Source organism: Rhinolophus hipposideros, assembly GCF_964194185.1.
Source record: "Rhinolophus hipposideros genome assembly, chromosome: 4".
Classification (NCBI taxonomy): domain Eukaryota; kingdom Metazoa; phylum Chordata; class Mammalia; order Chiroptera; family Rhinolophidae; genus Rhinolophus; species Rhinolophus hipposideros.
This window is the reverse complement of record NC_138050.1, coordinates 34,136,303-34,149,291: the sequence shown is the minus strand read 5'-3', so window position 1 is coordinate 34,149,291 and position 12,989 is coordinate 34,136,303. Positions and strand designations below refer to the sequence as shown.

At 37.0% G+C, this 12,989-nt stretch overlaps 1 protein-coding gene across 4 annotated transcripts in view; it reads right to left on the bottom strand.

Moving 5' to 3' along the window:
* The window catches only part of FGL1 (fibrinogen like 1), a 49,895-nt gene that overhangs the window by 8,954 nt on the left and 27,952 nt on the right, over positions 1–12,989 (bottom strand). For all 4 annotated transcript variants that reach the window (XM_081047174.1, XM_081047175.1, XM_081047176.1 and 1 more), the window contains 2 exons: positions 11,598–11,676; positions 9,176–9,356 (listed from right to left, as the gene is read on the bottom strand). In XM_081047174.1, the coding sequence (XP_080903300.1) occupies positions 9,176–9,356; positions 11,598–11,669 (253 nt within the window). In that variant the 5' untranslated portion in view covers positions 11,670–11,676. The remainder of the gene's footprint in view (positions 1–9,175; positions 9,357–11,597; positions 11,677–12,989) is intronic.

The following is a 12,989-nucleotide window of genomic DNA, read 5'->3' as shown; positions in this document are numbered from 1 at the left end:
ATAATTTTTGTGGAAAACAATTTTAAAAATTATATGTGTTTAGTTAATTACAGTATACATAAGTGGAACTTACAGCTTTATCAGACAATACTGGAAATTCTCTCTTATGAAGCTAAAATGAAAGTAGAAATATAACACCAAACAAATAATTTAATATGGGTTACCTTGACTTAGAGCATTATAAATCATTCAGAACATTTGGAAATGAACTCAAAATAGTACTCTTCTTGTTAGAGTCTTACAACTACCCAGTCTCACCAGAGTTTTTACTAACAGTCCATGTATTCTTAGATATTTTGCTAAAAACTGCAAGTGCCTGGTATTCCTTTTATCCCAGCATTCTTATTTGCTACTGGATTTCTTTCACTATTGAAGCAAACAGAGCTACCAATTTGTCACCAAAAATCAATATCTGTTTCTTAAACTACTTGAGAGTGAAATAAATTAGTGTTATTGGGCTTCAGCTAGGTTGATCTTTACAGACTTAGAGAATATGGCAAGAATGTACTTTGCTATTTTTAGATGCCCAGGAAGCTGTGTTTTAGGGTAGTTGAAATAGTGGCCACTATACAGAGATAGTTTCAAGGCTACTCAGTCACAGACTTTTGAATAAAAATACTATAACATGGCACCACTAACTTTCTAATTTTACCCTTATCATTTTGTTAATTTCCTCTTGTTAAGTTTTCTCTTCCTGATTGAATAACTCCATTCTTTTAGCATATTTTTAAGTTCTTTCATCATTTCCATCGTTTTGATGCCAAATTGTCTACAATTCTGTTTTGCTATAAATAAAATATATTACACATTAAATAGACTAAATAGGCAATAGGAATCAGAAGACAAAAGAAAATAAAGAGCTTTAGTCACTTTCCAAAGCCCTCCCCAAGTTGAGACCAATCATACACTACTGTTTTAGTGAGATGTCATCTTTGTTATGATTTAAGCTTTATTCACATATTTATTTTTGAGATTCACAAGCCCAAGTGTTCTTTATACGTGCTGAAGTATTAAAAAAGATCCTATTCTAGCAATGAAACATGAAGAAAAACAATGGCAAAACTATCATCTAAGTTCAATGTTGCTCAAAAGTTTCCATCTTATAGTCAAGTATATTGACTATAATATACATATTTTAACTTTCCTTGTTAGGAAAGGAGCTCTTCACTTACATTTAACCTCCTACCAAAAGGCTGAATAGTAAAGGCTGATAAGGTTCAGACTATTTTCCAGGAAAATATGGAAATAGCTAGCTATAACGTTTGCCTCTGGAAAACTTTGTGAATATGGAGTTGTCAGCCAGCATTTTATATTTGCTTTTATTTTATGCCAAATGTGAGTTTGTGTTTTTAAAAAACTTTCCTTCTTCCCAGAGGAAAATGTCAAATACAACTTAAGATCCAGATGACAGCTTTCAACTGAAAAAAAAGAAAAACAAACCAACCGACCAACAAATAAATAGAAATCAAATAAGTTTCTGTAGCAAAATTGCTTATAGCAGATAAAGAAGCCCACCTTGGGGAAATGTGACTGACTGTGATAGTATAAAGTTGAAACAATAGAGTTTTAAGTATTAACTAGATATTTAAAACAATAATTTTTAAAATTTTATAAAATTTATTGGGGTGACATTGGCTAATAAAATTATATACGTTTCAAATGTACAATTCCACAATACATCATCTCTATGTTATACTGTGTGTTCACCACCAAAAGTCACATCTCTTTCCATCACCATGCAGTTGACCCTGTTTACCCTTTTCTACCTTACGCCGCCCTCCTTTCCCTTTGGTAACCACCATACTGCTTTGTGTCTATGAGTTTTCGTTTGTTTTTTTACTTGCTTTCAAAAAAATTTTTTATTAAATTTATTGGGGTGACATTGGTTAGTAAAATTATATAGGCTCCAAACGTTCAGTTCTATAATACATCTGCTATATATTGCATTGTGTGCTCACCACCCAGAGTCGGTTTCCCTTCTATCACCATATATTTGATGCCCTTTACCCTCTTTACCACCCTTTCCTCCCCCCTTTCCTCTCTCAGAACCACTAAACTGTTGTCTGTGTCTATGGGTTTTTGTTTGTTTCCCTTGTTTGTTTTTACCTTTCAGTTTTATATCCCACATATGAGTGAAATCATATGGTTCTCGACTTAGTGTGGCGTTGGTGGTATAGTGGTGAGCATAGCTGCCTTCTAAAACAATAATTTTCAAAATGTTTTGACCCACTCAACCCCCTGGAGAATAGACAGGAGAGGGGATGGACTAAAGAGCTCTGTGTTCGTGGAAGTTAAAAAAGAAGGATTTTTGAATACTTACATAATACTGAAGTGAATCAAGGGCTTCCTGCCAGGTTTGACAAACATTGTGTTAAACTGGGTGCGGTCAGTACTTTCTCTGATCATGCAGAAAACAAGCTATGTTGGAAGGCTAAATGCTTAAACTTCATAAAGTGATGGGATAATCTGCCAAATGGACTTTTTCTTCTTGTACCAGAATGTTGGCTGAGCTCAAAGCTAAGAACTAAAGGCACTAAGCATTCCACATTGTAAACTCAACAGAAGGCCAGCTTCTTCTTTTCCGTAGGACATGTTGGGAAACGCCAGAACTGGCCCTGCCACCATCATTCTCAACTCCCAGGAGACATAAGAAGGAAACGTAAGAGGAAAAAGGAAGTTGGTTCCTTGGAGGGTACAGTATTCTTGTAGGGTGGGCTGAGTGGGCTCCCTCCTCTGAAAACCAGGGAGAAACAATATACAGTAATCCCCCTAGCTATCCATCATTTTGCTTTACACTGTTTTAGTTAGCTGTGGTTAACCGCAGTCCAAAAATATTAAATGAAAAATTTCAGAAATAATTCCTAAGTCTGAAATTGTGCTCCATTCTGAGTAGTGTGATGAAATCTCACAAATCCCAGTCCGTCTGTCCTGCCTGGTCATGAATCATCCCTTTGTCCAGCATCTGCATGTTGCAGGTGCCCCCCTACCCATTAGTCACTTAGCAGCTTTCTCAGTGACCAGTTTGACTGTCTGAGTATCGCACTACTTGTGATCAAGTCACCCTCATTTTACTTCATAATGGCCCCAAAGCACAAGAGAAGTGATGCTGGCCATTCGGACTTGCCAAAGACAAGCCATAAACTGCTTCCTTAGGGTGAAAAAGTATGTATGTATAGGAAAAACATAGTCTATATGGGGTCTAGCACTGGGATTTCAGGTATACTGAGGATCTTGGAACGTATTTCCTGTGGATAGCGGGGAATCCTCTAATAACATTGATAGATAGCTGACATTTATTGAGCTAAATGCTTTGGTAATCATGTATATGTACATTAACTCATTTAATCTTTTCAACAAAGAAACAGGTATTATTATCATTCCTATTATACAGATGAGGAATGAAGCACATAGAGGTAAAATAACTTTCCAAAAGGCCTGAGCTAGCACGATGGGCAGCTGGACTTTGAAATCAGGCTTGAGTCTATACTTTAACCACATCACAGATGGCCTCGAGAGACTGACTGTTTCATAAAGTTTACAGCTCCTGTGGAATGAAACAGGGTTAAGCCAGTGCTTTTGTCGGCTAAACAGATGTTGTGATGCCATAGGTTGTTGTGATTGTCACTGATGAGTGCAAATTTTATACTATAATCTTTTAATTTAGGTACCTAATTCAGTAGCACCCAAAAGCTTAAAAAATGATGCATTTAATTAGGTTATATAGAAATCATGTGATCTGTGCATTGTTTGCATAAATCGCTAGGTTGTATGTAATTAGGTGTTGTCTCCCATGAGATGAACTAGAATTCGGAAAATAACTAATTTAGTAACAATATAGTAGTTTGTAAATAAGAACATAGATATTTGTTGTTTCTGTAGATCACATACATGGATATTTAATGTTTTTAAATTTAAGGAGACCAAAACCATAAATTTTGGTGTGAGCAAGTCCTTATATATTTTATATAATACATATTATATATAATTATATATAACATATATACTATAATACATATTTTATTAGAATTTATGTGTTATATATTTTATTTATCAAGTGTTTGCCTTTGGTAGGCTCTCCAGTACTATTGCCTATATGCTGAAAAATAAAGCACAATTGAACTGTATTTATATTTCACAGTTTATTCCTCCTTCATGCTTTCACCACATATGATGAATATTAAACATGGATCTACTGACTTCTGGATTTCTTTTTAGCTGTTATATCCAGAAACAGTCATCTAGAATGTCTATCTTCCATTATTCTAAGTGTTATGTTATAAGAAACACACACACACACACACACACACACACACACAATATAATGGTTTGTCTGGGTCCTGTCTATATGACTCTTCTATCCAATTCCTTCTATGCAGTCAGTCCTGCTCTGACCTTGACAGTTTAATTTCTTAGTAACTGATTTCTTGCCTTACTCCTTGGTGACTTCTTGTTTCCTAAGGTCTATTCCCAGCACTCCCAACCCAGGGATCAGATTTTTAGCTCTTAAACTTCAGTCTTCTCATGGCACGTGGCACAATCCTAGGACCAAACATGCACTTGTCTGCCTCTGGCCATTATCAGACATTAGAATTTGTGTTGATAACATGCTCAGATTGTGTCTAAATAGATACCCTGAATCAGGACCTTGGTTTAGAATTTGGAATAATGGTACCTCTCCTGCATCCACCAGTTCGTTGTCCTTGGGGTCAGTTTTGTACCTAGCTTTGCACTCACATATCTGTATGCTTGTCCCTTGAATATCCAACATGTTGCCTTCCTCTCAAGCAGTTATTCAAATACCTAGCTTGTTCTACTCTAGGGGTCAGTTTGAAGTATTTGCCCTCAGTTTCTTTCACCTGATCTGTTCCACCAATTAAATTTAAAAAATACTGAGGGTGCCAAAAAAAATATATGGACACTTTGGTCAACGTTGTTCAAGCAGTAGTTCACCATAATCAGAAATGTCTGAATGCTGATGGTAACCACTTTGAGCACCTCTTGCAATTGCAGAAGTCAAACATGACTTGCACTCATCTTTTGTTATCGGTATATATTGAGTATTACAATTTTAATATAGTTTTCCTTTTTAAAAATATGTATACATTTTTTGGCACTCTCTGTATGTATGGAACATTTACTATATGCCAGTCACCATGGTAGGTGCTGAAAATATTAAGCATGCAGTGACAATACCCTAGGATTAGTACTAAGACAGAAAAATAGAGGATGCTTTTGGAGTGCACAGAAGTGGTACTCGATCCAGACCTCAGGGTCAGGCAAAGTTTCTTGAAGAGCTAAACTGGGATCGGAAGAATGAATAGTATGAATCAGCCCAGGGGGAAAGGTTTGTGTTCTAGATAGAGAAAAGGGCTAATGCAAAGTTCCAAAAGCTCAGGAGAGCAGGGTGCTGCTGAGAAACTGAAATACGTTTAGTTTAACTGGAATGTAATATGCAAAAGAGACACATTCCAACAGATAATGTCCAAATTCTGGTTCCACCATATACTTCTGACACCATATCTATGCTGCTTCCACAAAACCAACACACTCATAATGCTAACAATCTCTCTGCCAGAGCAATTGCCTCCATCACCAAACACACTTTCAACTCCTCACGGTTCCACTTTGAGTCCTTGTGGTCTAGAAGAGGGGCCATCCTTGGAATCAAAGACTCTCCTCTCTCTTCTTGTACCACCCCACTTTCCTCTTTTCTCTAGCTTTAATCATGTACTTGGGGGTTTCCATCTCTGCTTCCTCTGATCTCTCCTCCTTCAGGCCTGACCCCCTTTCTGACCTAGATGGCTAGAGAGAGAACAAGATGGAGCTGAAGGTGACAGCAACAAATCGTGGTCATGTGGGAGGTTGTGTCATACTTAAATGGCAAAAATTTTATATCCATTTTCCCCAAGGAAATTGGAGTGGAAGAGAAATAGATATGATAGAGAAATCTGTTGATTTTTGTTAGGATCCCTTCCTAGTTTTATGTCTAGTTTCCTGTGTAACGCAATTTATCTTTGAAACATTAAAAAAACGGTAACGATACTTATGAGCACATACTATGTGCCAGGCACAGTTCTAAATGCTTTATATGTATTCATTCATTTAATCCTTAGAACAATCCTATAAGCTAGCTACCATTATTATCTGCGTTTTTCAGCTGAGAAAATTGAGGCATAGAGATGATAACTCGTCTGAGGAAACATTGCTAGTAGTGCTGCAGTCCATTCTCTAAACAATAAGAGCACCTTGGTTTAAAAATAGACTGCTAATATGTGTTTGGGTGACAAAGAGCAGGGCCATACAGAGAGGGTGGATCCAGGCCCTTGTGATGGAGCCCAGAGCTCATGTGCACTCTCCTCACTGTCACTATCAGAGCCTGTTCTGTTCCCTTAGAAAAGTTCACTGTCAATAAAGAGCCTTCCAGACATTCATCATTGGAGTCGGTTATGTCAATTTTATGGGCTGGCTGTCTGGTTTCACACTCCCCGAGCCCTGGAGAGCCCTGAATAAAGGGTACTTCTAGTTACATTTCTTTATAAAAGTACTACCTTCCTAGGCCAGAAGCTGATATCTAAGGCAATGCAAGGTGTATTAGTTTGCTAAGGCTGCCATGATAAAATACCATAGATGGGCTGGCTTAAACAACAGAAATTCATTTTCTCAGTTCTGGAGCATGAAAGTCTAAAAATTAAGGTGTCAGTGGGTTTGTTAGGGCTTCAGTGTATGAAATGGGGGGTGGTGGAGGACAGAATTCAGCCCATAAGGTGGGGTCATCAATCAAATGGCCTCCTGACTATTCTGATCACCCCCTTCTCACTGACTCATTTCTGTCACCCACAATGACTGACCCAATCAACTGAGTGAGATCTTACCCTCCAACCTGTGTCTTTTGCTATTTCCCCTAGTCTCTGGATAGGTAACTGAAGCCTGCTGAGTGGATAGCTGATTATATCACAGCCAGGCCCCAAATTTCATGCAATGAAAAGGGTACCAAACTGCCACAAGACCCCACCTCCTTCCTGAAAAGAAGTGAAGCTTTCTACTAGGTGACCCCAGGAAACCTTGGCCCTCTCAGCCTGTGGGAAGAAATTTGGTGAGAAACATGACCTGGTTCTGGCCTTGAACAATCTCAGCCAGAGCCAACAGTGAAAGCACAAATCCTTTTCACCCCTGTAGAGATTCTCATTTACTTCTCCAAGGTCTGGAGTGGAACCTTGGCAGTATTTGTGGACAGGTTCGCATGGGTCACTTGCAATTCTGAGTATTTTGCAAGCAGAGCATATGTTATAAAATACTGTTTTCAGGGATGTTTGTATAGTGAACAGCCTTGGAAGATAAGGGTAGTGTCTCCCTCTAGAGGAGATGGCAGGTTTGTTTGCTGTCCACTCATAAAGAGAACATCTCCCTCTGGGGCAAAAGTTGGGCAGGATTGTTTATCACCCATTAGAAAAGATTGATGTTTCCTAAGCTCTGGGTGCCTCAGCTGTGACATAGCCCACTGCCTGCACATTTTCCACCTGAATCACTCCACACTGCTTCCTTAGGATTTGCAGGCAAGGAATACTGGTGAAAGCATGAAGGACGTGTTTCTGACCTAGGAGTCTCTTGTCTTTTGCCAGAGTCCCTGAAACCATAACAGGTTAACTTGTTAGTTTGCAAATAGAGTAAAATCTCAAACCCCTCACAGTTCTTTATGAGCATTTTAAAACATCACCAGGTGATTCTAATGGCTGAGAATCATTGTCTTCAAGGAATTGCTATAGATTCTGCTTCTGGTTTAATGGCTTTCCAGAGCCTTCTTTCACAGTCTTGCCTAATCATTGTACTAGTTCTCTTCTTAGGTTCCAGTTCCTAATTATTTGCCCTGTGACTCATTAAAGCAGTCCTGTTGTTTTCCAAGTCTGTTTTTATCAAACTGTTTTTGTTTCCTCTTTGTACCATGCTCCAGAGGCACAGGCCATCTTCACCTTATATCTCATTCCCAGTGACTCTGGCCTCCTTCTGATCCTTAACGGGGAAGGGCAATTTTACTCCAAGGATTTAGGATAAAGGATCAAGTTGCTAAACAACAGAGGGTCTGAGCAAAAAGAGATTAGGATCTTGGTAAAGAGAGAAAAAGGGGGCATTTTATCGAAGCATACGTTCTAAGATCCTCACCACTCTTATATCCATCACCGGTGAGTATATTTGAAAACACAAAATAAAGACGGTGTTATTCTCATCAGCTTGGCATCTCTTTAGCCTCTACAGCTTTTCAATTATAGTCCAATGTATTTTCCAATTTATATTTGACTATCTTGCTATTCCCATCTCTAGGTATTACCTTGCTTTCCATTCATAAGTATGAAGAGCTACTATGTTCCAGGCACTCAAATAGGCAATAGGGAGGGAAGTGCATTAAACGTCACCCCAAACCTTAAAAGAGCCCAGCTAATTGACAAACATAAATTCATAAACAGAGAAATTTTAAAACATCATGCAGTAGCTGGAATAGATATATCAACAAAGTGCTCTAGTTGTTTCTTGTTGTTTCTGACAACTACTGTTTGTCTACTTTAAAAGATGCCTGCAGGAAGTCAGGTAAATAGTTTTCTACAGGGAATAATGACATGTGCAGTGATGTGTACATGTGTTGACAGTTGAAGATCATTTAGTCTCTGGGGGAAAATACTGGCTTCATCAAAAGGAAAATTGCCAAACCATAAAAATACACACTTAAAAACAATTCTTTTATTTCCTAAATAATTCTCATTCTTTTTCCTTCTCTAATCTTTTATTCAATTACCTTATTTATTGCCCTAAGGCACACTAGAGTTTCAGAAGGAAAAACTGTATAAATGTAACAAGAAATGATACACAAAAGCAAAGCTCAACTGTAAAATTTCACAAATATAATCTGTCACTTGCACACTGATATTTAAACAATCTATTGTCTTGGTCTCTTATTAAACTATAGAAATTCTCAAATATTGAGCATTGATATTAAATGTCCCCTGCTGAGATAATAGACAAAAAAAGGATAAAAATGGTTGAAGACATTCAAATTTGGTATAATGCTTCATGTTGCTTGTAATTGGAATAGGAAAAGCTCTTTATCAAAACCTGATGTGATTGAATAACTAGCACCATCACTGCACTTAAGTTATTGAAACACTTAAGAAAAATAGATTCTGACCTGCATATTGCCTCTTGCCGCCAAGATCAATGACACTACTCTCCTCTCCGTTTTCCAGGAACTGGATTTCCTTCTCATGCAAAAGCTGTGTGATCTTGACTTGTTGCTGTTTGACCCGGGTCTCAAGCAGGTGCACCTGGGCTCTAAGACGTGCCTGCTCCTGGAGACAGTTCTCGAGAGCCTGCAAAGTAACATGCATCTTGTTCCCATGGAAAATAAATGCTCCAAGTAAGTTGGATAAATTAATGATTCAATTTTGTCCCCAACTCCCATTTCAGAATATTTTTCAACAAGAAAATAGTTTGAAAATTCTAATACTATTTGTTATTTGAAGAATAAGAAATTATGGCTTATATTGAAGTGCTAGAAGTAAAAAATTATATAATAAAATAATCTCAATGACTATGCTAAAAGCATTAGAATTGTGGTCGCATTTGAGTCTCATAATGATTCCATAAGGTAGGAATGGACTCAAGAATCACCAGTGGGCAAGAGGAGTCAGAATTTATATCAAGTTCAAGGTTTCTGTTCTCAATCTCTGCATGACGCTGTGTAAGTGCTTTCTTAAGAGTAAAATCAACGAGGCTTTTGAATGATCTTTTGGTGTTAATGTTTTCAAGTATAATTGAATGCTTATAATCTGATAACATATGGCCACCTTCATTAGGGACGCTAGTTAGGCCTGAATATCTTACCCATTTACTTGTTGCTGAAAATTCTACTGGAGTCACTTTAACTTTTTGATTATTTATTGTTTTTTCCTCAATCACTTTAAAAAGAGATGGGAGGAGACTCAGTGTTCCAGTTAAGTCATTTATTTTCTCTAAAAAGGCAAATAACCCAAGAATATTGCACGGTGAGAGAGTTTATCAGCTCCTTTCTAAAGTGGCATCTGAGCCACTCCAAAGATAATGTGGCAGAGCCCTCCAAACATAAAGCAAATGGGGAGGTGAATTGGGAAGGACAGTTGCAGAGGTGAGTCTCCTGGGAAGAGGTGCTAAGGCCAAGAAACTTTAATAAAGGCTCTCGAATGCTCAATGTTGGGAGAGTTAATAGGGGTAGTTTATAAAAAAAAAAAAAAGGACAAAAGACAAATTTTAGCCATTTTTCAATTTTTACCTTGACATCTCTATTTGCAGCCCATCTCATGATCTCCTGTGATAAGTATAGATGTTCACTTCTGAGAAATTATGACTTTTAATCTCTAAGTGCATCATACTACTTTTATATACATTATTTCCTAAAATAGCCATTTCGTTATAGTCAGATATATTTCCCAATTTATATGTGCGTAACTTCCTGTTCCTATCTTTATGTGCTACCTTGTACTCATTCCATAAATATGAGGATGTACTGTATTCCAGGTACTCTGCTAGGCAGTCAGAACAGCACAATTAGATATCCAATTTGGGACAAAGGAAAGAGGTACACTGCTTTCCTGTAAAGGACTAGAATATAAACACAGCAACTTAGCCTCGAAACTGAAAGTCATATAACAAGAGAATGGAGAGGTAAAAGAGGCCTCCTCTCTCCCATCGGCCTCCTCTCTCCCATCTCCTCGTCCAAGTCACTGAATCTCCCCCAGGTATTTCTCTAGGACTATTTCTTATTGCTCTTAGTGTTCTCTCCTCCTCACTCTTTGATTTAGCCTTTTTGAATGAGTTATTTGCTCAGGCCCCCGAGTCATAAATGTCTATTGAAAGAACAGCAAAAACATTTTATGGTGTCAGGAATCCTGTCTTGCTTTCTGATAGTGGGAAACTGGTAGTGACATTGTTAAAAATAGTAGACTAGGCATTTTAAAAATAGCTGAAGGGATTACAGAGCAAGTATGTTCAATCTTTATGTGACTGGATATACAGTTTTAATAAGCTTATTTAAAGCTTATGAATTTTCTTTCTCCCATAACTTGGAGCAAATGATTATTTTCACTTTATTCCTCATGAATGAAAGACGGCACACAGTCATTGTAATTACTTTCAAACAATCTGTTTAGTTTACACTAATAGTGTCCAATATTGGAAAGCCCAAGGTCAATTTTAATGGACAGTTTTAAATTCCTTATATTATGCAACTGCCCAAATAACCCCAGTAAATTAAAAAAGATTTTACTTATTTGTTGTGAATACTGATTTTTACTTAAAAAATTTTTTAAAAGTATTTGGTAAGTGCCTATTATGTGTGAGGTACTTCCACAAACTTTTTTATTTCTCCCCACCCCTTAGATTTTATTTTATTTTATTTTATTTTATTTTATTTTATTTTATTTTATTTTATTTTATTTTTACATCCCTCACACCGTGAACCCCTCCCCCCCTTAGATTTTTTTCAGTGAAAACTTACTATAGGTTTTCTGCAAAATAAATGAAAATTCAGGTCAAAGCAAGCATTATAAATTCAACAGTTTTTGTAATGAACTTACCCAGCTTTCCCTGTTTATTACCAGGGTTGTGGTGACAAGGATAAAACTAAACATCTTTGCCATTTTTCCCATTGAAGAACTGCAAGAACAAAAAGAATTTCATACAGTTATTTACTGTAAATTTTTCATGAATTCAGTTAGGTTAAGGCTCAAGGCAATCAGGGAGGTCGGATGCAGTTCCAGGCCACCTACATGAGAGTCATGCCCCCAGGATATTCTCCTGGACTTTCCCAGGCTTCCCCCACACAGAATCATGCCCACTTTTACCTTCAGTAGAATTGAGCCTGTTCAATTGCAAAAATAAAGGAGAGATTCTGGATCTCTGGGTGGTCCTAATGTGCTGCTTGTATGAAAGTGTGGAAAAGGCACAGGCTCAGTAAACTTGAAGACCTGGGTTCCTATTTTGGCTGAGCCGCTTTCAGTGTTGTTTGGCCACATGCAACTTACTAAAATGCTCCTGATCTGTAAAATGGAACTAATTCCTACCTTATATGACTGTGGCAATTTTGATGTAATATTTTAGATTGCTGGCATATGATAAGTGTTAAATAAATAGTAACTCATTTTGTATATGGAAGACAGCTTTTATTTTTAAAGGAAGAAAAAGGTTACAACAAATAGGTGATATAAATTGTTTTTCTTAATGTCTCTATAGGCAAGCTATCAAGATATAAAAACTTTAAGCCCTATTTAAAGTTATGGAGGAAATTTCGCTTTACCACTTCTTAAGATTATTTTTAAAACAATCTTGAAGTCATTAGTCTTGATGAAAAACTTCGCTCATCCTCAAAATAACTTCTGTGTGCTGCCAGTGGTGAATTTTCATTAATTTTTGAAGAAAAGGAGCCTAGAAGGACAGAAATATCTGCATAATCTTTAAACACATTTTACCTAAAAAATTAAAAACTGGAATCAACTGAATTGTTATTTGCTTGTCTATTTTTATTCTTATAGAACCTATGACAACTAGGTCCTTTTAATGTGTCTCTTTATCAATTTTTATATAATTAGAGAAATGATTCCTAAACTTTTCTGTCTATTAGGATCTCTTGGGAAGCTTTTAACAAAATCTCCATGTCCAGGGATTGAATCAAATGTCTAAAGGCGGCCATCCTTTGGAATTTTTTTTAAAGACTCCCAGGTGATTCCAATGTTCAGCAAAAACTGAGAAGCAATAATTGATTTAAGTACTTAATAGACAAAAGTTTTTTAGTCCTTGTTAATAAAGTAAGTAGTCCTCAGTCTTTCTGAGTCTTTCCAACAAAACAGTTACAGAATGGGAGAGGCATTACTTAAATTCAGTGACAAATAGCATGCATGGCCACATTGGGAAGCACTGTAAAATATAATGTGAATTTTTAGAATATGTGAAATTTGTGCATTACAGATCAT